At 39.2% G+C, this 11,662-nt stretch overlaps 1 protein-coding gene across 3 annotated transcripts in view; it reads right to left on the bottom strand.

The window, feature by feature from the left end:
• Positions 1-1,865: 1,865 nt before the first annotated feature.
• Positions 1,866-11,662, bottom strand: part of Uri1 (URI1 prefoldin like chaperone) — a 56,950-nt gene continuing 47,153 nt past the window's right edge. Inside the window, exons 7-12 of one of the 3 annotated variants that reach the window (XM_041644893.1) lie at positions 9,888-10,056; positions 7,887-8,226; positions 6,270-6,409; positions 5,424-5,697; positions 5,277-5,363; positions 1,866-3,582 (exon numbers count right to left, since the gene is read on the bottom strand). In XM_041644893.1, coding sequence (XP_041500827.1) covers positions 3,400-3,582; positions 5,277-5,363; positions 5,424-5,697; positions 6,270-6,409; positions 7,887-8,226; positions 9,888-10,056 — 1,193 coding nt within the window. In that variant the 3' untranslated portion in view covers positions 1,866-3,399. Of the gene's footprint in view, positions 3,583-5,276; positions 5,698-6,269; positions 6,410-7,886; positions 8,227-9,887; positions 10,057-11,662 lie in introns of all 3 variants that reach the window. The other 2 variants (XM_041644892.1, XM_041644894.1) reach the window with 2 other exon arrangements.

Here is an 11,662-nt window from a genome sequence, read left to right as displayed (position 1 = left end):
ATATGTAGATCTAAGACATGTCCTTAACAAAAGAACGAACAATGCAAATCCATTCAAAAACAGATTTTACTGTGTCTTATTAAAGAAATAAAAGAGCAATTGCGTAGATGGCCCATCAAGTGTACTTCCAGAATCTCCCCTAAAGACACACCTCCATTGACACAAAACATAGTCAGATGCATTAACCACTGTACTATTAAACATACTGCAAATGCAGGAAACCCCTCACTGCCTTAGAAAGGAAAAGAGGTTGAAGAGACAGTGCACTGCCCACAACTGGAGCGCTGCATCTATGTGCAAAATAAGGAAGTCTCTAGCACTGATACAGAGATTACATGGGCATACTACTCACTAGAAAAATGTGCATTGGGGAATGCCATCCTTTCGCGTAAGTACAATAATGAGCATATTAAACACCTGCGTATACAAAAAAAGAATTTAAAAAAAGTTTATATCGTTTTATTCTATCTTGTGTAACACCAAACAAGCCATTTCAGTTTGTCCCTGTCCATGACTTATTTGCCAAACACTGAGAAACCTGACACATATAAACACACACACACACACACACAAACATGTGCCTGCTATTTGTGCAGAAGAAATGAAGGTTGAACTGGAAACTGAAAGCACAGGTCGCTTACATTTGGAAGATGAGTTTCAATGAGACTCGTTCCTCACAGACTCACGGCAGTATAAGAGGAAGAGGCAGTGAGGAGGGTAGGGGAGTGACACTTCTCTGATATACCTCACTCAGCTCTGACTCAGAATCACAGTAACTTTCACAGACTTTTTACATGTCTCCCAGATAAATCGTTAATCCAGCCAGGATGTGGAGTGAAGCCACAGCAAAATACAAAGAATAAATCAACCCAAGAGTTAACACAATCCTAGTGAAGGGGACCAAAGCAGGAAGGGAACACACAGAGCCAATCAAAGGAACTTTGGACACTGGTTTCCTGACTCCTGCTCTAAGAAACTGCACACATGGCACACAGTGTGTCTCTCCCAGGAGTACGGACAATCACTACTCAAACTGCCTAGTGTGCTTCACAGACAAGTGTATATAAGAGCCAGGCTAGTTGATGGTGGGAAAGATGTCACAAATATGAATGATCAAATGACTCGTATGGTCTCAGATTAGAATTGAGTCTCAGTGTAAAGCTATAGTTTTAACATACTCAGATATTAGTGTGTTATCCGTTAGTGTACACACACGCATAGCTCTGCCAGCTGGATAGGCTAAGCACTGATGCCTCGGCGGCAAACACAGGTAAGCAGCTGTTGATCTCTAGCTCATTCCAGGGCTGGGACAGAATAAAAAGCAGAAGATAAGCCTGTAATGTTTAGGTGTGTAAGAGCAAAAGTACCCAAGGTCTGAGAGAACTTAGCCTGATACAAGCCTATGGTCCCAGCCCCTGAACCAGGATATCAAGTTCAAGCCCAACCTGGAGGACACAGTGAGATTCTGCCCCCCAAAAGCAAGGCCATACAAATGAAAGTATAGCCGGGCAGTGGTGGCTCACACCTTTAATCTCAGAACTCGGGAGGCAGAGGTAAGCAGATCTCTGTGAGTTCCAGGCCAGCCTGGTCTACAAGAGCTAGTTCCAGGGCAGGCTCCAAAGCTACAAAGAAACCCTGTTTTGAAAAAAAAACAAAAACAAAAACAAAAAAACCCCTCAAAAAACCAAATGAAAGTATAGTTTCAAGTTACAGTTTAAAACTTTTTAAGACTGACTTGATGAAACTGATACAGTTTCATTTGGGTCTTCTGCAGAAAACAACGACACAATGTTGGACACTTTTTCTTTGCTTCTACCATCATGGCAGGATTTTAGATAGGGGGAACCTATTTAAAAGAAGGAACACAAATACATAAAAGCAGGCTCAAAATAAGTTCATGAACATGGAACGTTATTTAATGACAGAACACTTGAAGTTACATGTCGAAAGACACAACAGTCCTCCAAGGAGGCTTGCATCTGGAGGTTAGCACAGAAAGCCTTGCTTAGGTGGCAGCTAAGGAGGAGAAACCGTGCTCCTGGGGGTGGGTGCGATGTGAGGTTTGGCTTGGGAGTTGGCTAGTCAGGAAGGAAAAGCCATTTTTAAGTACAAAATATGTGTACAGATGATCAACATTGGCTAGAAAAACGTATTTTTAGGAAGTCTTTCAAACTTAGTTCCCTGTTCTAAATTACCCATTAATGGATGCAAGCTCACCCTTTATCATTAAAATACATATTTCATAGAACTTTGACAGTGACACTGCTCTAGTTACAGCTCCGACTTTTCTGGGACATAATTTCACTTTGTTTAAGCAAGAATTCATTAAAGAAGCTATAAATAACCTTTAAATATTTAGCCATGAATAGAGGGGTGGACTGGGGTTGATGGCTTATTTTAGTACTAATGCAGAATGCTTTTTAAAAGCTACATTTTACCATGCATCAAGCTAATGATCAACGCTTGCACTGTAATGGTCAACCTGAGACTGAATGTCTCTTTAAGGCGTTTGGCTACAAGTAAATACAATATTTTATTTTTTTTACTGGTAGCAAAGCAGCCTTGAAGAATGAAATTATGAGGAAGATTGAAAACATCAAAGAAAAATCTTTATTTTAAAACTATTCTTTTTAAAGCATCTAGACAAACTTTTCTCTCCCAAAAGATAATCCCAGTAAAGACTGTACGCACAGGGAAAAGGAGGTACTTGAGGGATTTTAAGAATTCAAGAAATCTGTGGTGTGGCTGTATAGCATATACACAAATCAAAGACAGTTTTACACACAATTCTAAACCAGGAAGTTCACAACATTTTAGAAACCAAGTTTCATAAAAATTTTACTTGCCAAAAAAAAAAAAAAGTTGTACAAAATATTATTCTTCTAGTCAAAATTTTCCATAGGGTTTGTGTAGCTTCTTGCCTTAAACATTACAGTATGACATTCAAAGAACCACCTAGCTGTGAAACCTACAAGAGATGTAGATTTATTTTTTAAAGTGCCTTTAACATGTGAAAGCAAGTAATATAATTGTTGAATCTATTTGAAAATTTAAAAGTTTCTTTAACACAGCCCATATGGCAAGCACAACATCACAGCTGGTACAAAACTGCCTGCGTTTAGTTGAAAACACAAAAACAATGCATGACAGTATTCTTTGAGAAGTAAATCGAAACGCTACTATTGCATCCTAAGGCCAATTAGACAGTGTTCAGAGAATTAAAAAGGCAGCAGAATTTTACAGTATTCAAACATTTACTTTAACTTTTTAAATGTCACTGATAAAGGTAAGAGAACTGTTGCCAAATGAAGTAGTAGGACGTCTTTCCACTCCAGGGGCTAATCTGCTCCATGTCCTAAAGTGAAGCTTGAGCTGCAGAAGATGAAGCCCATGCCCTCTCTAGTTTCTCTGCTGCAATCTGGCAGCTTTGAACTTGGAAACTCTCTTTGCAGGCTCTTCCAATGCTTCTGACAGAACTTCTTTTCGCTCTGGAATAGTGGGTAGGGCATGATGAGCAATGGCTGAGTGTGGTGTTAAGGAGGGCGATGAAAATTCCTTTTCTATTACAATTCCAGAAAAAGCCTGTAAGACAAAAATGTATACTGTTAAATATAAATAAAATGCACACAAAAATCTTTACGCTCTATTACCAAGACTTTTTTTATAAACTAAAACTAAAGTAACAATAATTTTGGGTAATAAACATCAAAATATTGATTGCTCAGAGAAACAATATTATTTTTCTTTTCTATTTTTGTTTTTTGAGACAGGGTCTCTCTGTGTAGCCTTGGCTGTCCTCAAACTAGGAGATCCACCTGCCTGGGATTAAAGGCATGTGCCACCACCACTCAGCTTAACATTATTTTCCTTAATTACACTATCAAGAACACAGATTTTTTTTTTTAATAGTGAAAATATAAGGAAACCAAATGTAAGCTGTGTGTGGTAGCTCATGTCTTTAATCCCCTCACTCAGGAGGCAAAGGCAGGCGGATTTCTTTAAGTTCGAAATCAGTCTGCTCTACAGAGTTCCAAGACAGCCAGCGCTACACAGAGAGACCCTGCCTCAAAAAAAAGGGGGGGAGGGGGAAGGAGAGCACTCTTCTGTCTTGGAAAACACAAATGACAAATAAAGTCCCCCCAAAACACTTCATTTTCTCCACTGTCAAACATCTAGTAAACACAGAAGCTACAATGGTGTAAACGAGGCTTCTGGCCAGGCTACCTTGCTTCTGCTGCCTGACAGTCAAAAGCTTCATTTCATCAATGCTGATATTTCACTTGTGGGCTCATTCATGTAAGTTTTTAAGTTCTGTCTTTATTACACTTTGCCTACACTTTTTGAAGGAGATGGGTAAAAACTAAAAAAAAAACTAAAAAAAAAAAAAAACTAAAAAAACAAAAGTGATTCAGAACACCTTTCAAAATTCTAGAATAATCAATCCAATGACACAAATCAGACATGTCACCAAAACACAAACACACACTCTTTCACTGTGGCTGAGTATTTGTGGAACATCATCTCATCAAAATCCACTATGTTCAACTGGAATGAGACTGAGTGACACACAAATCACCAGGATGTCTTATGTGTCTTTTTATATCAAGAAAAATGAAGACCCAGGAGTCACTTTTTAAAACTGTCTCATATTTGGAACCTCTCCCTTGCTAAGAATTTAAGCATAAACTGAAAGTTTTGTCTACCAAGTATTGAAAATTAAGAGAGCATATCACTGAGTTTAGAAACCACTGTCAGCTCTTTGGCACTTTGGCTCAAGTAGTTCACTTCTTCCTACACCTAACTTCTTCTTTTTCTTTTTTCTTTTTTTGGTGAAACTGTGATGTTCCACGATGTACCTGTCCGGGTCAGAGGACAACTTGTAAGAGCTGATTATTTCCTTCCATATGTGGGTTCCTGAGATCAAACTCAGGTTTTCCAGCAGGCACCTTGAACTACAGAGCCCTCCACTGGCTAGTTCTCCTGTACTGTCTCTTTAAGACTTTCTGTTGCTTTGCTTCGCTCCACCCCACTGTTCTCCAGCTCATCCCACCATACAGAAAGCACCTGCCTCACAGCATCTGAGGCTGAGCTGGCAAGGTCAGAACACTAACTTCTAAACACTCCATGTCATCATGATGAGCATGAAGCCTCCAGATTATCTTAAAAATGTGTCTGAAAAAGCGCAAACTGGGGATTAATGGGATCCTCTTTGAATTTTTAGAATAAACCACAAAGACTAGGCCTGTAGGCTATAAACACAGAACTAAGACACAGACCTCAGACACTCCTGAAGGCAAAAGCTTCTTGGGGCGGTTTTCTTGGGGTTCTTCTGAAATGCTGGCACTGGCGTCAGTGCCCGGGGCCTCCTCCCGGCTGAGGCTCCTCAGAACAGCCCTCTGGTCGTCCACGTCAGTGCCAGGGGCCTCCTCCCGGCCGAGGCTCCTCAGAACAGCCCTCCGGTCGTCCACATCAGTGCCCGGGGCCTCCTCCCGGCCGAGGCTCCTCAGAACAGCCCTCCGGTCGTCCACGTCAGTGCCCGGGGCCTCCTCCCGGCCGAGGCTCCTCAGAACAGCCCTCCGGTCGTCCACGTCAGCGCTGCTCTCACTCGTGTCGCTGCAGACACTGTTCTCTCTGCTGCGTGACTTCAGGATCGACTTCCGCGGGACATATACTCCATTCACAACGTCCACGAAGACCCTACAGCAGTCCAGAAACTCATCTCACTGTAAGGGCTCATAACTGAGAAGAACTGCACAAAGATTTCCTGATTTTCTATAAATTAATCTAAGATTTGTTTTTTGAGGTTATTTATTTGAGATAGTGTCTCACATAGCTGAGCCTCCTCTTCCCAAGTGCTGGAGTCACATGTCTAACCAAGCCCAATTGAGTTTTCTCGCTAAAATGTCTCTTCTAAAATGTCAAGAAGTAAGTTTGCCACTTCACCAAATGTACCTTATTTACTTTCAAAGATGAATTTGGGCCCAAATAAAATAGTTATGTTACTTATAAATATGTTCCAGGTGAAAACAGCTTGATTTGCCAAAAATTTTATATACATCTACTTCAAAACATTAGGAACTTTCACCAGCTTGCAAATATGGGTCATAAAATGGTAGGTGATTTCAAGCTGCTCCCCGCTGACAGGTGAAATACAGGACAAGCTCATGACAGTTGTGGCAGGTAAGTTCTACAAGGAACACCAGCCTCCAGCTCTCCAGTGACACATGAAGAGGACTACAAGGAAGAAAGCACCCAGGGCCATCCCTCACCTGTAAATATCAGCGGGGCTCCTGATGGCAGGCAGCTCATGAGTAGCATGGCTGCCAGCACTGCTCTTTCGTTTCCGTTTGGCTTCCTCCTTCTTTTCACTGAATTTTAAGGTGGTATTTTTCCCAGTGTTTATTCGAACCTAAAATTGGTTCACGAAGAAAAATAAAATCCAAAACTTTCAGAAAAAAAAGCAAATAAACCATATAGTTATCAGCAAGAGACACAGCTAACATTTTTTGGCACTGAAATTACGTATGTGACCAAGTCTGACTCTTGTGCCACATTTCCACAACACTGCATCTCCTTCAGCAGCCTATTCTATCACCAGTGTCTTTCACTGTATGAAAAGCAAAATACATTTAAACTAAATTCCATACTGATTATAAGCTTCGCCTCTCTTGCCTTCACCTTACAAATGCATTTGTGGCTTAATCCTTGTGCTGCTAGCCTGAGTCACAAGTACAACAGCAGATAACGCTTAACTGTCTGAACTGCTTAAATACCGCTAACTTCAGAAAACAAATCAGACTAAAAAAAAGCTAAATGTGCTCAAGACCATAAGCTACTCTTCTGTGCTGGTCTGGCATTTATATCACCCTTTCTGTAACAGTCCTTCTAAGAGTGTGTGTTTGGCTTTATCTAATGAATTAAGAAAAACTGAAAGCACGGGGAGAGGAGGATCAACAATGCTTCAGTTTCAATCAAAACATTCCAAAGACCCTTTAGCTATGAATTAAGATAAAATACACATAATTATTTCACTTTCTAATAGGGCAGGGATAACTAAAGCTTAAGAAATATCACGTAAGCAATAAGATGTCTCCTTACATAATAATCAGATACTGCAGACTGCCATACTGACCAGTGGAGAGGTGACTCACAGCTGATCAACTCTGCCTTACAGGCCTTCATACTCTACAACACACATCCCAGGCCCCTAAGCACAGTACACAGAGCAGAGGGAAGGTGGTGGGGATAGATTGATGGTAGCCCACCCTTCATTCACAGCTAGTCCACTTTCAACTATTTTAAATATTGGGCTTCTACAGTTAGGTATGGAAAAACAAAGGCTTCAGTACTAAAGCAAAGTTTGACATAATGGATCACAAGATCTCTAGTCAATCTCAGTTCCAAAATGCTGAAATTCTAAACCCATCATTACACATCTATATTTAATTTGTCAAAAAAAGACCCGTTTTTCATTTTTCTCCCCCAAATTTTTCCTTGTTGCTCAGGATACCAGTACTCACTTGATGCCCACATAAAACAACAACCTGGAGTGTGTGTGTGTTTTTAATAAATACTAGTCTTATAGCCATTTCCAGATCCAAAAGCAAACCAAATTCCCAAATTTAAAAATTCAATCTTTAGTTTAATCTTAAGCGAGCCCTGGGACAAGGACAGGTGATCCACAGTCACTGCATTCAGGTTTAGTTAGTGAGACCACCATCAGCTAACTACTCTTTCCCTTTTCCACTAAAGTTCACTGGCCAGGTAAGGGGAAAAGATACTTTTCCCGTTTGCCAATACTAAGAATCTTAAATATTGTTAACATCTTCTCTTTAAAATACAGCATAGATGATGTTTAATGACAACAAAGTTAGAAGTATACACACCCTTTTAGGTTCAACAGTATGAGAGAAGTATATTGTTGGTACAGAATTATCTGCTGAAATAGTGTGGTCACTTTCATTTCCATTATAATTATCATCGTCGTCATCATCAACATCATCAGCAGCATCATCATCTTCATCCTCTTCATTGCTATGGTAAGAATTTGAACCATTCACTGAACAGTTCAAATGACTACTTGCATTTCGAGCAAGCATGCCACAGCTGCCAGGGGCAAGGGAGTCTGTCGCTGGAGGCACCACATTCAAACCTGTGCCTTCATCTTCCTTTTCCTCCTCAGAAGACACTGTGTCTTCTCCATTTGCAATCCCAGTATCAGGCTTACTACGTGAAGAAATAAGAATATTAATGAGATCAAATGAATACAGAGGATTAATAAAAGCAAGGTTCTTACACACCTCAACATCCTGTTGCTACTCAAATATAAGAACTCATAGAACATGTATATTTTTATCATTGGACATTGGCCAGATATAGTATGAATATAATGTAATTAAGAAAGATGGTGGTTATAGTAGTGCACACCTATAATCCCAGTACTAGATACCGTCTCAAAAAAAAAAAAAAAAAGAAAGAGAGAAAGGGGGAGAGAAAGAGGGAGACAAAGAGGGAGGGAGGGGAGGGAACAGAAAGAAGGAAAAGAAAGGAAGGAAAGAATGAGGAAGAAAGGGAAGGAGAGAGGGGGGAGAGAGGGAAGAAGGAAGGGAGGGAGGAAAAAAATTAAGAGAGTACCTATCCTGTTTCCTGAGACCACTCCTGCTGCACAGGAGTTTGCTCAGTGTTCTCCCCCTCCCCAATGCACACACACCCCGTCTCTCTTTCTAGTTTCCACTATAAATCTACAATAAAGTCTCTCTTTAAATAAAAGTTTTAAAAAATAAGTGTTCTATTTGTAAGACCAGAAATTAATGCCCCAAACCCCCAAACTATAAAATACTATTATTTCTTATTTTGGGCCTCAGAAATTTTTGTAACAGCATGTACTGGAATTTTTCAAGATAAAGGATTCTTACATGTGCACATGAACATATAGTTACACAAATGCACATTTATCACGTTTTATTCCATGAAGGATCTGAAGACCTTACAAAAATAACCAAACTAAAAATGCAACAAAAATAAAATGACATCATGCAAAAAAGAGAGAATCATGACTAATACTCCTAAATCCAGCACTAGTTTTTAAAAATGAGTTAGTACCAGTGATCTTAAAGGACCTAACAATTCATAGGTGGAATAGTAGGGGAAATTTTTTGTGTCCTATTTTTCACAAAAACTAATTGCTGCATATGGTACATCATTTAAGCAAAATAATATAGGAACTTCTGTAGTAGAAACTTCATAATATAGTGCTCTGACAATTTTAAGTGAGTGCTAATGTATATTTCAAATAGCAGTTTGGTGAAGTTTCTCATACACAGAACTACCTGACCAGATTATAAACTGTCTGCTCAATAAACAGAGAGTTTGTAACAAAAGGCAAGGACAAATATTTTACAGTATCAAATTTAAATTCAAAGCCAAATTTTCTTTTTAACAAGTCACCCAAGAACAGAGTGTTATCTTAGAACAGTATAAAATTACATGATTTAAAATTTGTTATTTAGAAGTGGGGGCTGTGGTAGTATAGAATGCTTGTCTTTCAGGATAGAGGCATTAGTTCAATACCCAGCACCTCAAAAAATAAAGTCTGGTCACCTTTAAATTTTTTGTTAGTATTTAATGCAATTACTGACTATCAAGTATAATTACTTTATTATATATCATATGGTGAGATATGAGCAACACTGAGGTTTTCAGTATAGGTGTGCATAAGAACAGCAATATAGTTTCCTAAAAAGAAATGTTCTGCAAGAATACTATTCATCTGAGGGCATGACTGCTGACAAGTCCACAGGTTTCTGCACTCCCTTCAATGAGCACACACTATCTTAGAAATGAAGAAAGATACATATTCTCTTGGAAAAATATATGCCATTAAGCACCTATCAAGTTCACCCAGCAATTCTTCTTGTCTCTCTAGCTCTTCAAGTCGAGCCCATAGTTCCTCATCAGCAAGCAAATCCTTGGATTTTACCTCGTTTTCAAACTCTGCTTCAAAAATATTTGAAGTTTTTGGTTTGGAATGAGGTTTATGAGCAATTCGTTGTTTTCCTATTTTAAAAAGGGAAAAGACACAACTGTTAGTAGTCTATATGAGAAATTCAAAGTCTAGAACTAGCAAAACCTTCCTTACGGGAGAGGAGTGTTGAGAAAGAGGGGGCACTTCACAAGTGCATCCCAGTCTCCTGAACCTAGTCAATCAGTCTGTTCAGAGAAATACACACACCTTAGGGAGTATAAGGAGCTACTCTGGGACTTCAACACCACACAAGCACAAAATCAAGATGCACCCTGGTTACAATGCAAAATTCCACCCAAGAAATATCCACTTACCATCCTAACTCAAGAGACTCCATTTGTAAGAGTGATATGAAACACCCTGCCATTGGATACTTCAAACCCTAAGGCACTGCCAAGAATGCCTACCCCAGAAGGAAATGATAGAAGCTAATCTCCAGAAAGTTCTATTATAATTTTATATATGAACAATGCTGTCTTTTAAATTGCTTTATTTTATTTGCAACTGTCATGTGGGGGCAGGAGATAGATCAAATATGAACACAAAACTATCTGCTTTTCATTTAAAAATAGATTTTTCTTAATAAAGCAAATTAAAGTTTTGAAGGCGGTAATGTGAAATCTAAAGTACTATATGTTATGAAAAATTGTTCAGATGACCTCAACACTATCCTACCTTCAAATTCCCATCTCAAATAACAAGTAAACTTTTATGTAAAATGTGACACATTAAACTTGAAGTTTCCTTTTTTATTTTGTTTTGTTTGTTTGTTTTTTCTGAAGACAGGATCTATTTGTGTAGTCCAGGCTGTCCTGGAACTCACTATGCAGACCAGGCTGGCCTCAAACTCACAAGACCCTCCTGCCTCTGTCTCCCAAGCACAGGAATTAAAACACCTGTGTGAGTGACCTGACGTTTTCTAACTTACAAACACTGAAATGTGTGATTGCCTCATTCTGAAGGCAGTACTTATTCTACAATAATGTCAATGATCACGTTGCAGACTTTTAGTACATATAATTCTTCACTGGTCACTCTAAACAAAATCCTTGTCTTTCTGTGCTCTGCTATCTGCTTCCTCTTCTTCACCTTATGAAGCACTGTGGCTGGAATGTGGTTTCTGTCAGTATCTCTCAAGCAGTGTGAATGTGAAGAATAAATGTTAGAAGTGTTCTAGAGCTGCAAATTACATCTTAAAGTATTCAGAACCTTAATATAGAACAACTGGTGAAGGAGCCACTGTCTTCACAGGACAATCCCAAACTTGCAGCCCATCCTTGGCAAAGATGTTTTATTGGATGCTCACATACATGGCCTGTGCAACACCACTGTAGGTACTGAGAAGTACAGGCTAAAACACGCTGATAGTCACTCTTCAAAAACACTGTTTAAAGCTTAAAGAGGAAAACCAGCCTAACTGGGCCAAGGTCAAAGATCAAATGAGGAGCAGACTCATGTCTGGGTATGGGTCTCTTGGGTCTTAGATGTTTAGGATCATTAGAGAGCTCTGGGGGTAGGAAAACAGTCATGCAACCTACCACTTAAATACATTAGTCAGAAAGCAAGCTTTTAATCAAAATTCATTTGTCCATTAAATGTATGAGAAAATTAATATTTGTGGACTGATGTATTTCACAA

This window comes from Microtus oregoni, unplaced genomic scaffold (genome assembly GCF_018167655.1).
Source record: "Microtus oregoni isolate MIOR12 unplaced genomic scaffold, Mior012 000102F_ref0000329, whole genome shotgun sequence".
Classification (NCBI taxonomy): domain Eukaryota; kingdom Metazoa; phylum Chordata; class Mammalia; order Rodentia; family Cricetidae; genus Microtus; species Microtus oregoni.
This window is presented reverse-complemented; position numbering and strand designations above follow the sequence as displayed.